The sequence below is a fragment of the Trachinotus anak genome, unplaced genomic scaffold (assembly GCF_046630095.1).
Source record: "Trachinotus anak isolate AG129_WGS33_773 ecotype Australia unplaced genomic scaffold, CSIRO_AGI_Tana_v1 ptg000012l, whole genome shotgun sequence".
In the NCBI taxonomy this organism is placed as follows: domain Eukaryota; kingdom Metazoa; phylum Chordata; class Actinopteri; order Carangiformes; family Carangidae; genus Trachinotus; species Trachinotus anak.
Genome location: NW_027273863.1, coordinates 16855617 through 16872565, shown reverse-complemented (window position 1 = coordinate 16872565; position 16949 = coordinate 16855617). Strand labels below are relative to the sequence as shown.

General features: G+C 37.0%; 1 protein-coding gene across 2 annotated transcripts in view; it reads left to right on the top strand.

Annotated features, from left to right (window-relative positions):
- The window catches only part of LOC139629514 (corticotropin-releasing factor receptor 2), a 34545-nt gene extending 18737 nt beyond the window's left edge, over positions 1 to 15808 (top strand). Inside the window, exons 3-12 of one of the 2 annotated variants that reach the window (XM_071492174.1) lie at positions 1629 to 1714; positions 2273 to 2379; positions 3424 to 3541; positions 3734 to 3887; positions 7842 to 7902; positions 7981 to 8053; positions 8623 to 8708; positions 10387 to 10522; positions 11083 to 11124; positions 12783 to 15808. In XM_071492174.1, coding sequence (XP_071348275.1) covers positions 1629 to 1714; positions 2273 to 2379; positions 3424 to 3541; positions 3734 to 3887; positions 7842 to 7902; positions 7981 to 8053; positions 8623 to 8708; positions 10387 to 10522; positions 11083 to 11124; positions 12783 to 12923 — 1004 coding nt within the window. In that variant the 3' untranslated portion in view covers positions 12924 to 15808. Of the gene's footprint in view, positions 1 to 1628; positions 1715 to 2272; positions 2380 to 2797; positions 2836 to 3423; positions 3542 to 3733; positions 3888 to 7841; positions 7903 to 7980; positions 8054 to 8622; positions 8709 to 10386; positions 10523 to 11082; positions 11125 to 12782 lie in introns of those variants that run through there. The other variant, XM_071492175.1, reaches the window with a different exon arrangement.
- The last annotated feature ends 1141 nt before the right edge of the window (positions 15809 to 16949 follow it).

Sequence of the window (16949 nt, the reverse complement as noted above, 5' to 3'; positions counted from 1 at the left end):
AAATAAAAAGCATAATGTGGGCTTGTTTTAAATGTTTTATTTATTTATTTTGTTACTTCTCTGTTTCTCACTGCCACAAGCTGCTCTGCTGCTCCTGTCTGCTCTCTAAACACTAATGTCATATTGCATAACATTAATTCAAATGCAAAGGATCTTACTCTGCTGCTGCCATTGCTTCAAGAGTCGCTGTAGGGATTTCTAAGATGGATGCTTCCCTTGCTGTTGTTTACAGGAATCTTTGAGTCAGGATGAGCGAATATGAGCATTGCAGTCTCCACTGTGAGATTTGTCTAAACTGTTAATCCCCAATGGGAAAACATCTGTATTATGCAACTTTCTGAACACAGAGATAAACACCTTTTTTCATTTACCCGTTCATGTATTTTGGGAAGTATATTACAGGCTCCAGGGCTCATTTATTCACAAGAAGTTGGATCAGTTGATGCAACATAAGAACGTAGTTGCCAAAGTAGAATAACACTCAGCAGAGCTCGTACCTCGGCCAAGGCCAAGCTATGATATACGTGTCTGTCCAGCTCGTATAACAGAAAAATAAAAGAAAAAAAGGAGTAGCCTGAAGTCATATATCTCAACACCATAAATATGTCAGATTTTTTACATCAAGATCCATACATTATTTCCTGAGTAAATGTTATGGATTCTTCCCTGGCCCGTGCCCCATCCCTCCAACAAGTTTGGTGCAATAGGTTCAGTACTTTTTGTCTTATCTCGACAAACAAACATTATAATGTCATAATGTTGAGCTAAACCAATCACACAGTGAGTTCAGGATACAGTAATCTGACACACAGCAATCTGGAGTGGAAAAATACACACTGGATACCTTGACCTGGGAAAGTATCATTTATTAAAATAACAATAAAAGCTGAACTGAGTCTACTATTCTGCTTTGTTTGAAAACAGTATGAATCTGGCAGTGGTGAATTCTGACAGTGGCAAAATTGATGAGTCTTCATGCAATAACAGTTTAATTCAATACAAAAAGTAAATACATGATTCATATCTTGACAGAGTGGTTAAAATGATCATTTTAAGTGGCTGGTCATAATAGAATGGATTATCATAACCTTAACAGATTTATTGCTGCTCTGTTTCCGCCCAATTCTTTTTACATTTGTCAGTGTTAAAGAGATAAAGAGCCCGCTGAATGCACAGTCAGGAACTGCAAAATGAAATATTCAGTTCAAAGTTGCTGTAAAGTGTGTTTTAAAAGATATGCAAATAAACTGTCAAAGTAAGAGGCTTTGTATTTTCCCCGCATGAATAAAATTTTGTACTGCTATATTGGTATTCTGTGCAAGGCTCAGATAGATAGTGGAGCTCAACTTTGCACTGAGCTCTGAGGAAATTACAAGGATGTTTTAGCTTTACCTGCTTGGCAAATACTTCTACAATCTTGCCACAACAAATAACAGGCTCCCACCTGCACTGACTCAGCCAATGCAGTGTCTGGTGTTGAATACAAATGAGAGATTTGAACTGACAAACAAAATCTTGAAAACTATCTTTTAAATAAGATTCAACGAGTGTTTTTAAACCCTAATGATATTTGCAACAATGCTACAATTACGGTTTTCTCAGCTGTGCTCCTCACTCTTTTCTTGCAGGGAGTGCTTACAGAGAGTGCATGGAAAATGGGACGTGGGCGTTGAAGAGCAATTACTCCAACTGTGAACCCATTTTGGAGGAGAAGGTTAGTGTGGCGACGCAGGAGCAGTCCTGCTCTGCCCTTCGTTCTGTACACAATGTGTTAATCATCTCAGACAAATGTTCTTCACAGCCTCATCATTACTCTAATGGCACACAGGGAAAAAACAATCAGATGTATGGGAAAGTAACTGCGGTGTTTCTGATCTCTCGAAGCTTATCGAACTGCATTTTGTTTTGAACACTTTAAACATTTGTTTCCAGATGGCTTAACAAATGCATAAGTACAGTCTTGCCTACGTTAATATAAGCAAAGCCTGAGGGCTTAGTATAAGAGTGATGTATTGTGTGTAATGAGTTTTGGCCTGATTACCTCACATCACGTCTCCTGATTACATGTATTTCTGGGTCTTGCTCTATTTTCTCAGATCATTTTAAGCCACGACATCTGAAGTGTGTTAATGACATTTGCTTTCTCTCAACACACTGCAGCCCAGACAGACAGACACTGGAGACACACTCTGATTCCTTTCATGTATTCAAGTATTCCTAACCTCATTTCTTCCCGTGCATTAAAGTTAAAATTCATGTTTTGTCTTTCCAGAGAAAATACCCAATGCATTATAAAATAGCGCTGATCATCAACTACCTAGGCCACTGTATCTCTGTGGGAGCTCTAGTCGTGGCCTTCATTCTCTTCTTGTGCTTAAGGCAAGTACAGAAATAGTGCTTATCTAAATGTCCTGTATGCCTGAGACCTCATAGAAGACAATCAGGGAAATTCATGTAATAGCCTCGGACTGCTTATCATTAATTCGCTTATGTCAAATGAATACATGTCTGCTCGGCAGCTCAGTTGAAGCACTCAGGAAAGGCATAATGTGTATTTCATAATATGCCTTTATCCAGGCAGTCGTACATTTATTTTTCTTGTGCTGTTTTAAACACACACACCTACGTCTCCTATGTCAGAACACTGACAAACACCAAACAGCCTCAGCTGTGCTGTTCAGTAGGGTTTGGTCAATGTGGGCTTCTGAAACAAATAGTTATTTTCACACTACTTTGTGTTTTACCCATGGAAGTGTTTTTTTTTTCTGCAGGATAGAAAATTGTCTGGGAAAAGTATTTTGACCATCATCTGAACCTAAAACTCCAGCCAAACAGGTTAAATTATTCAACTTTTAATAGCTCTTTAAAACATGATGACCCACCATATCTACAATATTTAGTAATGGGTGTCCTTAAGGCCCAATTTGCATCAAGCTGACAATCCTTTTTCTCTGAGTCATAGCTGAGTCAGATCTGAACACACAGGCATGATACACATGATCAGTGTGACTTATACCTTATAGAAATGTGTTTCTCTGATGTCCATGGATAAATGCCCATAAAAAAACCAAGAAATAATGCAGAACTTAACAGAGTTGTCACATTTTTAGGTTTTCTTCATTATCGAAGAAATCAAGTGATGGCTGCACATCGATAGATACAAAGCAGACTGGAGCTGCTAGTAGCCAATACAGCATACCATTCACTAGATTTAAAGGGAGGAAAAAAATGTAGGGCTGGAAAGATTTCATGACTGTTTGCATGAACCCTCTATCTGCAGAAGAAGAAACAATTTCCCGTCTAACCCTGCCATGCACAACACAGCTCTGGCGGTAGTCACACCTAGAATCTCACTTTGCTACGAATACTGTCTGTATGAAAACATGATGATCAAGCATCTCTTCCATTCGACTTGTGGTATAGGAGCATACGATGTCTTCGAAACATCATCCACTGGAATTTGATCACCACCTTCATACTGAGGAATGTCATGTGGTTTTTGCTTCAGCTGATTGACCACAATATTCATGAGAGCAATGAGGTAACAGCACTGACATATTATGGGGCTATTGTAATGTATTATTACTTCAAGTGAGAGTACGCAAAGCAATTAAAAAGTCACAATAAGTACGATAGTCTTAATAAGATGTGGAGTACTGTGCTTGATACCAAGAAAAGTAGTTGTGTTTCCGTTTAATGACTTTGCATCTTGTCTTTTCTTTCTCTTTTTCAGCCTTGGTGTCGATTAATTACAACAATATACAACTACTTTGTGGTGACTAACTTTTTTTGGATGTTTGTTGAAGGATGTTACCTTCACACAGCCATTGTAATGACTTATTCAACCGATAAGCTCAGGAAGTGGGTCTTCCTTTTCATCGGATGGTGTGAGTATGTTCATACTGACAGCACATTAGTAACTCAGCTCTGGGTTCTGTACGATAGAAGGGCTTTGGCACACTGAAAATACTACAAGGCAGGAGAAGTGTTTGCTCCTTCCAATGCATGACAATGTATGAAAACAAGGTTTTCAGGGGGAACCTTTGTCTATTTTTTATCACATTTTTCCTACTGATTTTAATCCAAAATGCAAATATTCGAACCTAAATTGACAATATGAACTCAAATGCACTGATTGTGTAGATTGATACGTATCTGGTGATCGTAAATCAATATTATGAATGATTGGACGCATTCAGTAGCTGCTCTAGAGCATTCGATCACATCACTTCATCAGCAGATGGTGTTTGCTCAGTTGTCATGGAAATGCAGATGGTCAAGTTTCTGTATTTACTTCTCATCCATTGTTGCTTAACAGTCAGCTGATTGATTCAGTTAATTCTCAATCACGGGAAACAAGATAAAAGAGGCTGCTATCGAGCTTTTGATCATTTGATCATGCAATTATTTTGACATTACTGATGTTTACTGTATATACATTGAAAATCATGCATCTAGCAACATTTTATCAGTGCAGTCAGAATTCAGCTCAAAAACTAGGTCGTCAAACAGCTGAACTACAGTTTCATATGACATTTCTCCACAGTTCAGAGTGAACATTTGATTGAATGAAAGCAGTTAAGTGAAGGCTGGTCAGCAAGTGAAGTGGAGAGAGACCCTTTAGTGCTCCAGACTCCAGATAAGGCTCTGATTTCATAAGAGACCAGAGCAGCAGTGAAGTGTGGAAAATGCCATTTTTCTGTGCTTGAGTTCCAGTGATAGAAAGAGTTTTGAACATGTAGCAGATTCCTTGTCATGACCACATAAATTATGTATGCTCACCTTGACTTAAACTATTAGAGGAAGCATTTTGTAAGTTGGATAGAGACAAAACCAGTGTCAGGATATTCCATCCTGAGGCACATGGAAACATGCTTCATTGCTTCCCTGAGACAGTTTGACATTTCATTCCTTCCTTTTTATGTAATGGACATTGTGTGTTCTTGTAGGAAGGAAACACAGATACTTGACTGCATATAGGCCAGGCTAAAATGACTCAGAGCTTTATCAACATAAAAATGAAGTATAAATAGACAAGTGGGAGATAAAATATTATTGGTAATGACAGTTGGATGAAATGATTGGGGGCTCATATTGGCCTTAAAATAGAAATCACCAAGTGGACATATTACACATATCAATCTAATGCTAATGACCTGATAAGATTTAAATATTAAATATCTGACAGCTTTTCTTATCATGATTATATTATCTGTGCTACATCATCTTTGAGGAGGGTCAACGCATCAGTACTTGAAATTCACTAAGTACTCTACACTAAGCATGTGTAAATTAAACTTTTGCTTTTGTTTTAATCCAGTCTCACAGTGCGGCTACATAAATACATCCCGCTGAGTGTATTTTCAGTCAGCACTATATAAAAAAAAAAAAGATAACTTCTTTTGTAATTGATGCTTATCATCTGCTGCATGATATTTCATCTGAAAAAAGAATACAGCAGCACTCAACTGTTACAAAAGACTGTTGATTGCCAGGGGGGCGAATCATGTGGTACTGCAGCAAAAGAAACAGCCTAAAGAAGAGTCAGATAAAGGAATTATTATTTTAAACACAGAAATTTAAATGAACTGTTAAGGATAATGCCTAAATAAGCACAATAGCTAACAGGGCACATACCACACATACAGTAATAATCGATAAAATCACCTTCATTTTTGCAATCAGGGAACCAAGAGCCAGTAAAGAGAATGGATTTCTCATTGTGCCACTCAAATCCGTCTTGAGAAATTTTTAATTGGAATTCATGAGGGAATGATGGAAGGTGGCAGATTAAATCTGTCTTCCACCAGAGGCCAGATGTTAGCTGCGCTCAAAATAGGTTTAGACCTGTAATCTTTCAGCTCCATTAAAGGTCATTTCACTGATTGTTTCACCTTTTCGACCAGCTGATCCACTATGTTGAGCTAGTTACAGAACTTGACCATATCATCTTGTTTTTAAAACCTCTGATTCATGGACCGGCTAATGATATTTGGCTAGAGGATCTTTTCGTCAGGGTGAAAAAGTCAAGAATCAGCTGCTTGTGTAAAAGGAGCAGACTGTTCTTTCCTTGGGCTTTACTTTTTTACATTTCATCCAGACATGCAGCAAAAAGGTTCTGAGGCAGCAGAGTTTCAAAAGAGTTTCTGAAATAAAAACACAGACCACACTGACACGAAAACAAATGACTGTTAATTCATTAATTTAACAATCCTTAATTTATAGTTTTTATTGATAACAGTCATTAATTGCTTTGTGTGTGGGGGTTGGGGGATAAGGATGTGTTGTTTTTATTACTTTTATTCTGTCAAGCACTTTGTGTCACACTTTGTATGTAAAAGTTCTATACAAATAAAGCGTGGTTAATGACTGATTGATAATATACGAGATGCAAATGTTCTAGTGTGATAAGGTTAAATAAAAAATGTAAAACAAAAAAAAAGTGAAAAATAGAAAAATATAACATATAAATCCTTAAAAAAATCATTCAATCACCCCTAAAAACTTTGTCTGTCTGTTTTGAGAATTTGACCACACATTCAGACTTGATAGAATAAATTCCCTGGAGCCAAGTTAGCGCCCATCCCCTCCCCAAAACATGTCACGGCCATGTGTGCATTTAGTAAACAACTCATGCCGACTGCAGATTTCTGCTGAGATGTGGTCTGTGCTCAGCACAAAGAGCTGCAGACTGCATGAAATGAAGATGGTTCTTGTGCATTTTAGCAATTGACAGAATTGCTGGTCTTTTTCTGGGATAATTTGAACTAACAATAATTTCCACGTGTAGTATAGTGTGTTTTAAATAAAGCCAGTTATTTATTCATTCATTCATTCATTAGCAATGCTGCTTATGCATTTAGGGTCGGTGCATTGGGTGAGGTTGGGATACACCCTAGACAGGTCTTCAGTCTATGAAGTCAGTTATCTAATTATGTAAATAAACTTTTCCCATAGAGCAGACCAGCAGCCACCTCACAGATATATGCACATGGCTCCATAATTTCTCCCCTGCACCTCTATGAGGACAGCAGCTGTGGCTCCTGATGCGTCATATGACTGTTAAGCCTCTAAAGGGTTAAAGTTTGTTAGTCTAGCTGACTCCGTAGCCCTCTCCAAAGAGGACAGTGGGAACATGTTTCTACTTTTTTTCCCCAAGTTTGTAGAGTCCAGAGTCTTGCAGTCTTGTTATGTTTGATCAAGCAGCACAAATACACTGTGTGGTTTTCACCTCCTGCTTCCAGTGCCATCTTAAAGCTATTTGTTGCCAAATGTGTTTTACTGTGGGTTGCTATATTATTTAATACATGAAATCTATTAGTTTCATTTTTTCATACAATGCCCCTTATTGCCATGGCTCAGGTTTATGAGGACTCAATAGCACAACTCAGAGACTGGTACAAGTTTAAAACAGTTCACCTGTATTAAGGCTGGACGGGCAGAAGCAGGCATGGGCAAACAGCAGGCGAAAGCAGGGCGTGGGCAGTGGCTGGTAACTGGCAGGCTGATTAACCAGGCGACAGGCAAAATACAAAAATGTGCAGGTGGTCAAAAACAGGCCAGCAAATAGAAGCAAGAGAGGCTGGGAAGCTACAACGTGACAAAGACAACAGACAGTCTAGTGGGGAATAAGTGGAAACGGGTCGATATGAACACTGAGAGCTGATTAGGGAATTGGGAGCAGGTTAGGAGATGGGCAGCGGATGAAAGGTGGGAAAGCTGGGGTTAGTAACATGGAAGAGGCCAGCAGAGAATGAATGAATGCATGAATGAACTGTGACACTTAGAACTGTTTCACGTTATTCCTGGCTTATCTGAATCTTCGTATTCATTTTTTACAGGTATTCCGTTCCCTATAATAGTAGCCTGGGCCATCGGAAAGTTGTATTATGAAAATGAACAGTAAGTATCCAGATCTATTTTCCCCCAATTTTCCTTAATTAGATGCTACTGATTTTCTCCCCCACCCTCTGTCAACAGATGCTGGTTCGGTAAAGAACCTGGAAAATATATGGACTACATTTACCAGGGACCAGTTATTCTTGTGCTTCTGGTAAGTGGCAACATAGAAAGCCATTGGCCACCTGTGGCCATTATTTTCACTTGTTTTTATTTATTTATTTATTTTTTTTTTGTAATAATCATTAATTTATATAACATTACACTAACAGAAGATTTATCACTAATGTTTGCTTGTAGGTGTAAACTGATGAAAAAGAGTCTGCTCTGAAATGAAAGTGGTTTTATATAATGAAAACCATTTCCATCCTGTGAATAGCTTGTCAAAAGGTGGAATTAATCTTCCTGATGTGTTAAGGCATTCTCACAAATAACAACCCTGAAAAGAAGAAATTGTATTCATAGGAATGTATCCACTAATGGTTATGTACAAGCTGTTACCAGCGTGTAGCAGTGCAGTGACCAGTTCTGATTTGTATGCTCCTCTGACACTTGTCTTGTTGAGAAAAGAAGTGGCTTTGACTTGTGTCGCCCTCTGCTCCTCCTACTCAGCATTTAATAAGCAAAGTTTGCTCGTAGCAGAAAATTGCTTACAGTGTATTTCAGTGTGAGCCATTAGCACTGGGTTCAAAACTAATTATTTCTTATGTCTGTTTTATTTAGATAAACTTTGTGTTCCTCTTCAATATAGTACGAATTCTTATGACCAAACTAAGAGCTTCGACTACATCTGAAACAATACAATACAGGTGAGTTGACTGTGCAAGACTGTGTGCGATATTAGAAATGACTTGCTTTAAGGCTGTGAAGAAATCCATTTTTTTGTACCAATAAAGCAATTTAGAAAGCAGACTAATTTGAACCTTGCTTTCAAATTTCATGTCACTGCTTTCATCCAAATCAAGGAGCTTCATCCACAAATATTTTCTCACTGAGAGGATATTTGAGGATCTGATGTTAATGGAAATGAAATCAAATCACTGCCAGGTACTGCAATAGTAGAGATCCATTATTACTATTATGGCTTTTCTGTGCCTCTTTCAGGCTAAGTGTTGCTGGTAATTGCAGTTACTGTTGGTAAATGAAAAACAATAAATCACATAAACACCCTAAAACCCAATTCTTAGTGTTCACACTGACACTTAAAGCAAGTAAAACTGATTTTTCTTTGTCAGAAAGAGGTCAAAACATATTTATTTTCTCTGTTCCAGATTCAGTTTGTTTCTCTTAACACCTCCAATATTGTAGGATAGATGCATGTTGCATGTTTCAGTAATTTCCCAAAGAGCCTATTGCAAGTCTAGACATACAAATTGGTCTGATCGACCACAACAAAGTTACAGTACTTGCATGCAAGAGGCCACTTCATTGAGTCCCACCAGTCCCAATCTTTAGAGGTGGACAAAAATGTGTCTGACAGGCCTAGATGAGTGTTTGGTGTGTGCTTGGGAGAGGTGAGCTGTGTGCTTTATGTTGTTATGTTGTGCATCTGACCACTGAAATTGTGAGTTTGTTTTCTCGCGTGGTGTATTTTTCTCCTTCAGGGATTATTTTGAGTTCCTGGGGTGTTCACAGTGTCCCTGCTCAGACAACTTCAATTCAGGCTTTTCAGGCTTGAGTTGGTTTTATGGTTGTTTGGTGACAGACAGTGAGCCATGCAGATTTAAGTGAGCGCAGAATAGGAGTGTCAGGCTTAAATTGTTGACCTCAAAATAAGACATAGTGGTCCCTTCAAAATGCTGCTAGTTTTACCAGATGTGTATGAACAGAATAACCGAGGGAGTGAATTTGACAGGGAAAGATGGGATTTTCTGTCATCTTTAAATGTCTGGCTTGTCACATCACATCAAGAAGACCATGGGCAGAAAACACATCTTCATTTTTAACATGGGGTTTCCTGGTCGTGAAAAATGGCTTTGGTTGGTGTGTATTGGTCCAGCATTACACGTGCTTTGTGATTCTTCCTAATGGACACTTCAACCTGCAGAACATTTACAATATTTGTTCTGTTTTATGACTAATGAACATTTTAGCAACTTTATGGCTTATTGGCATTTTTATGAAAATGTATGAATATATTGATAATTTCCACATAAATACGATAAGCACCATCCAAATGTAGTTTTCACGACTTGGGCAACTCTTTTTCAAGTTTTTCTTAATAATTGCTTACAACTGATCATCAAAGCATTAGTAAATGAAATATTAACTATTTATAAAGACATCAGTTACAGAGCATCTTATAAACCATTTATATAGAGTGTCTTGATAGAAAGTGGTACCCATCTTGTAAAATAGACTTCATAATAAGTAGGTGTGTTTTTTCCCCATTGTGCCACTGACAAAGACTCGTGCGTTTTTTCAACTCCTTGTGAAAGTTCTTATTTTAGTCATTTTATGAATCATGTTCCATCCTTGTCTTCACAGAAAAGCTGTGAAAGCAACACTGGTCTTGCTACCTCTGCTGGGCATCACCTACATGCTCTTCTTTGTGAATCCGGGAGAGGACGACATCTCACAAATCGTTTTCATCTATTTCAACTCCTTTTTACAGTCTTTTCAGGTGAGAATAATTATCATGATACACTGTGACAATGACCTAGAAAACCCACACACGCTGTCTATGAAGCGAACAATCATAACCAGTATGAAATTATAATAATTTCATACTCTTTTCATTGCATCGCAGAGTTGTATCACTTCTTTCAGGGTGACAGTTCAGGTTATGAGCCTACTTATGGGAAAATGATTAGAAGTAGCATCCTGGCTGTGCTTACACAAAATATGGCCTTCCGGCCTCATGTTCAGTGTTCTCAGCTGTCAGGATTAACAAGGCCACATGGGCATGATTTATGCTCTGTGGCCTTTTTTTTTTTTTTTTAAATCTTTCTATCTACTATGTTTGAATCGAAAAATGAGTGGGAGGACAGAGGAAAAAGGGACTTCAAGCACAGTTTCTTTATTTATATTTGCCATGACAAGATTTGCTCCCAAAATAGAATGCCTAATTTACCATTTTATTTCATGGCTGCAACATGTGAATTCTCTTATGTCTAATTCAGGCGCCATTACACAGCACTGCCGCATTTTCTATTTCTAACTGCAATGTGTCTAATTCTGCAGGGGTTCTTTGTGTCAGTGTTTTACTGCTTTCTAAATGGAGAGGTGAGTCACTTGAGTTTTGCAAAAGACTGACTATGTTTATGAATTTCATTCAATTGTGAAATTTGTTTTTTGATATATGATTTTAATAAAATTCCAAATGAATTTCCATAATTAGTTTAGTGATTTTGTTTCTAACTTACCTCCTAGTTACATTTTTTTAAGTTCAAACAGGGGTAGGATCAGGTAAAAGAGAGAAAGAGAAAAAAACTGTTAAGAGTTTCTGTTCCATCAGTGAAATTTTAATAATTTATTCAAGGTCCTAAAATATGATAAACCCTAATTGAGTTCTGTCATTTTTATCTACTTAAAATAAAAGCAAATTGCTGAATATCCAGCCCTCATAAGAATTACACATATGTCAGTAATAGTGAAAAATGAATACTCTCTACCAGCCTTGAATAATTGAAACTTGGGGGTGGAGAGGTGGTTAATTTGATCAGAAAGTAAAGAATCTGAGTCACCCCTCTAAAAATTATTAAATGTAAGTTCAAATTGCCATTAGCAAAAGCGACTGTGTGGCATTAATGGATAGGTTTTATTTTTTTCAAAGGACATTATTTTAGTTAATTTTTTTCACTCACTGCTTACATAGATGTAAGCAGGTTTCTTGTTTGCCATAATTCTTCTTTATCTGGCCCTGCCCTGATTTAAAAGGTTTAATAAAGGCAGGGAAATACTTTATTGGGCGTGTTTCAAAATGCCTGTGGTTTCTCCACATTTGGCCATTAACACATTTGCAGTGAAGGCGTAGTGATAACTAAACTGTTCCAAGTCTTATTCCTATAAACCGTAAAATGTAAATTGAATAAAAAATTAAACCCACGGTACATTGCTCTTCCACTCTTTCTCTACTGTTGTCTTGTTCACTTTCTTGCCAAAGGTTAAATGAGAGGATCTTTTTTCTTTCTTAGACAAGAAGATTGATCCCACTCTCACAACTGTCTGTTAATCTGCCAGGAGACAGATTAGAATAAAGACTGAATACAATGTGAAACAGTGAGCCTGGCCCTGTTCAAAGGTTAAAGCAAAAAAAAAACTATTTCTCAGAACCTTTGAAGCTCACTAATTATGTCATATCTCATTTAATCTGTGCAAATCTATGAGAACAACAATTTGTGACTGTGCTAGCCATGCTAGCTGTTTCCCCCCTGATTTCCCATGTTTATGCTATGCTAACTGTCTTCTCATTTAGCTCTTGGCATGAAAGCCAGAGACAGAATAGCTGGTCTGACCCTCTGCTAAGTAAAAAAAAAAAAAAAAAAAGTCTGCCTACCAGTGTCTCTGAAGCTCACAAATTAACACATTATATTTGTGTGTTTAATCTGTACAAAAACAAATAAGCAACATTTTAATTAGTGCACTACATTACTTTATAATGTATTATTATTAATATTATTATTATTATTATTATTATTATTATTATTATTATTATTATTATTATTATTGTACTGTATCCTGGCTGTTAGCTTCATAGTCAATGGACAAACATGACAGTGGTAGCCAGGCCTTTTTCTCCTCTAACTCTCAGCAAGAAAGTTTCCAAAAATGACAAATTATTCCGTCAAAAAAAAAAAAAAAAAAATCAAAGTCAAGGATTGAGGTTGTAGCATTTCCTCTGCTCTCTACATTAATACCACTTTTTATCCTTAACATTTAAGGTACGTTCTGCAGTAAGGAAACGGTGGCATCGCTGGCAGGACAACCACGCGCTTCGAGTGCGAGTGGCACGAGCCATGTCCATCCCCACCTCTCCAACCAGGATCAGCTTCCACAGCATCAAACAGACCACAGCTGTGTGACCAGGGGAACAAACACATACTGTAATCTCTACCATAGCATCTGAGGTAACAGACTTACTCTTATTTTTCCAGTACAAACAATGAAGTGATTTACAGAACGAACTGATTCCTCTGACAAGGCCACAGTGTGTCCAGTGTCTCTGAAGATCCCAGCAAATTTCTGTTGTCTGGCCAGAAAAATAAATTGTTTAAATTACACCTAAACTGCACATGAAATAAAATGGACACATAAGATTCTTAAAGGATTTATGTCCTCTAATATACTGCAGCCTACATAAGGATTTGAATTTTTATCGAGATTAGTGTATTTAAAAGACAAAGATTCTTATCATCTGATTCTTGTCCTCTTACTGCTCAAAGGTTATGAGTGGATAATCCATCAGAATTTGCAGCAGGATACTTCATACACCTGTAGGCACATGGCTCCATTGTGACTTTGAGGGAAGGTAACGAGGAATACTTGAAGTTTAATTGACTAAGATGCATTCACAATGTTGCCAAAACAAAACAGCCATTTGTATTGAGTACGATGAAGATCAAAATACAAAAATACTTGGAAAGAAGATTTGGGGAAGAAGATGATTCACCTGAATTGAAAAAAAAAAAGCCGCTGCTCTCAGTAGTGAAAAGGGATTCAAGATAATTTAGTGTGAAGTGAATAAAAGGTATTTGCCAAAACACAATCTGAACAGATGTATGTTTTGGTCAATATGAGATGAATATTTTATATGAACAAGCCATTCTAATGGAGCCTTTATAATGTTTCCTCTGATGATTCTTCTCCTTTAAGTCTGTGTTCTTTTATACCATATGGAATTTGTCTTCTCGTACTGTACTGTTTTAAACATACTTGTCCACAAGCTAAGCTTCCTCTCTAATGCTGTGTTCCAGCTGGTTGTTTCCACCATTGTTTCATTCCCAGTTTTTCTCCTCAGAGAAGGAGGGTGTGAACATAGATCAATTTAATGTGTCTTGTCTTTGAATTCCTTGAGGCTAATGGATGAGCAGTCTCAAATCAAAACTCTCTTCCAAACAAGTAAAGGAAAGATTATATATGGAGTTGGGAGAGAGGTTTGAAGTCATTTATATAATGCATATGTGTGTTAAGTGCCATGCATGGATTTATCATGCAGGCACAGTGAAAGCAGATTAAATTCTTTGGTCCTCATAAAATCCTTGGTGCTTTTTCGTAATCAGTGTCACAACTAAGCTGCTGGTTCAAGAGAAGAGAAGCTTGATTAAGTGAGGACCAATCGTATCCCTAACCACTTGCCCAGGTCAGATCAAGTACTGTCTGGCTGTAACAGCAACTCTTACATTTGCTCAGGCTGCTCAAACAGTAATACTGGTAACAGCCATCTTTGTGCAAGGATAAACAGAAGTACCTTTGTTTCTACTAAAGGATAAAGAGTGGGGGAGGACATGTTAGTTTAGAATGGGATTATAAACAATCCAAAAAGTCTGAATTATGCTACAAGCTATAAGCTCTGATGCAGCTTTTCCTTTGTGTTTCCCAGAAAGACATTTGGTCTGTCAGATGGTACAATAAAGAATGTTTAAAGGAATAGTTTAACATTTTTTCAAATATGTGTTTTCACTTTCTTGCCAAAAGTTACATGAGAAAATTGATACCACTTTCCTGTCTGTTTTTTAATAGTGAAGGAACAGCCAGCTGCTAGTTAGCATAGAAAGGCTGGAAACACGGAACAAACCACCCTCCCATTAAACCACACGTTGTTGTTCTTACTGTTACTGTTAATAAGTGAATTTTAGAGAGATGTAATTGTAATCTGAGGACAGAGTAAAGCTAGCTGTCTCCCCTTGTTCACAGTCCTTATGCTAAGCTAAGCTAATTGGCTCCTAGTTGTGGATTCGTGTTAAGAATAGAGACACGAGAGTGGTAATGGTCTTCTTCTCTTACTCTAGGCAAGAAGTATTTAGAATATTTTACAAAATGTTGAACATTTTTTTTAAATGAATAATTTTATTTATTTCAATTTGTATGTATGTATTTATTTGTTTTGGTATTTACCTGTTTATATTTATAAAATTGTTTGATACAGGATTAAAATACAATGGATCTACACTTCTGTGGATTTAAAAAAGTAAAATGATATGTACTGAATTTCTGTGAGATCTGTGATCAAATGTATGTGAAGGTGTTGTATAGAACATGAAATATTTCATCGGCCTTTGCTTTAAAATGTAGCTATGCCATTGCCATTTTTTTTTTGAAAATTTGTATTTTGCAAAATTTTGTTACTTTAGTGCAGGCATTTTTTTGTCGATGTGCTGCTCAAGTGGACTGATGTTGTGTGCTGTATCAAATGTAGATCATCCAAAGTGATATTTAATGTAAATATTTTCATTTCTGGTTCCAGCATCATAGCTTGTGCAGCCGTAACACTGCACACCCTTTCATGACCTCATCATAAACATAGAAAGTACATTACAGAATGGTTGCGATATATTTTCATACATAAACAAGTAAACGAATCATTTATTCAAACTCACCAAAGAGACAAACCACGTTTACCAACATACAGAATTTTTATTGTCTACATATTTCTATTGTTCCCACTGCACTTTGTAGACAGAAACTTGTTGTTGTTATTTTCTACGCCATTTATCGTACATGACTAAATGTATTCAATGCATTGTGATGTCAGATTTGGTAACTTATATCTGTACATTTGACCTATGAATTTTATTGAAATCTCTTTGTTGAACCAGCCATGTTGCCTTACAAACAAAAGGAAATGCATTTTTTTCGTGAAAAGGAAGCTAATGTCTCTGTAAATGATGTATCATTGTATTTCTGATATACATTTGTACATGCACACGTGAAAGGACAACTACTGATTTAAATAAAAATTATACTCTTATTTTTGCCGTTCGGTTTTTCATGTTAAAGGTCTCACGTTTCCGAGGGAGCGTGTAAACAACAGTGATCAGTGTTGACAGAGTATATGATGCATTACTTCCATTCAGTCACACTGGGCAATTTGACAATTTAACATTAGCCACATATTGCACTAATAGGATCTGTGTACTTGATTAATTTGCTATTAATCCCTCCTACTGTATGAAATAAATGCAGCATGCTTGTAATGACTCAGTCAAGTAATTCATATGATAAAGAAGACTACCGCAGCCTCAGAGGCACTGTGGCATGTAATTGTCTTGTAAATATAGTTTTTAGTGATGGAAGGGAAGATGCCCTGAGAGATCGCCTGTTAGGTTATGTAATATGAATGTGGATACAGTTTCATATATTTCAGGCTGGGCTGGAGTGAAGTGGAGCAGAAACTACTGCCTGCGCCCAGATCCCTCAGGACTCGATGAGTTATACATCCCCAAACAATTAGCCAGGACTCCGATGCAGCCTAATAAAGGCTTGTTGTGACAATTAATGCTTTCTATGGATGACAACAGTATGAAAGACAGACAGTAGATAAGATATTCTTCAGTATACCAATGCCAGAGGCGAACAGCGTGTCTGCACTTTATTGTTTGATTGTTTGCCCTGAGCTCCCTCGTGTCTATATTGAACTACATTTCACCAGTCATTATCTCAGCTAAAAATAAATGACTGACATGGCAGCCTGAGGTTGTCTTAACAATGCTTTGCCATTTATGATATTATAATGAAGTGTTTTCCATTGTAAAAAAAAAACAACCAACCCTGCCCCCCCCAAAAAAACAAAAAAACACAGCAATGTTAAGGCTGAATAATCAATTATGGAATTCCTGTTTTTAGAGAGATTGATGATATCATCCAGAATAAATCTCCTGAGTGACATCCTTTAAAGAGCACCCTGTTTAAAAAATTATTTGTACTTTTCAATTAAATTTTTGAACGTTTCATTTCCCAACATCTAACTCTAAATATTTTCAAGCCGTTTACACAATGCAAGGAATACAATTCATGGTGGTAAACAGGGAATCTTTTGCTGGTTTATTTAGTTTGTTGGTGTAAAAGCAGTCAATTTTTTTTTTAGTATATTGTTTACAATTTAATGTAAT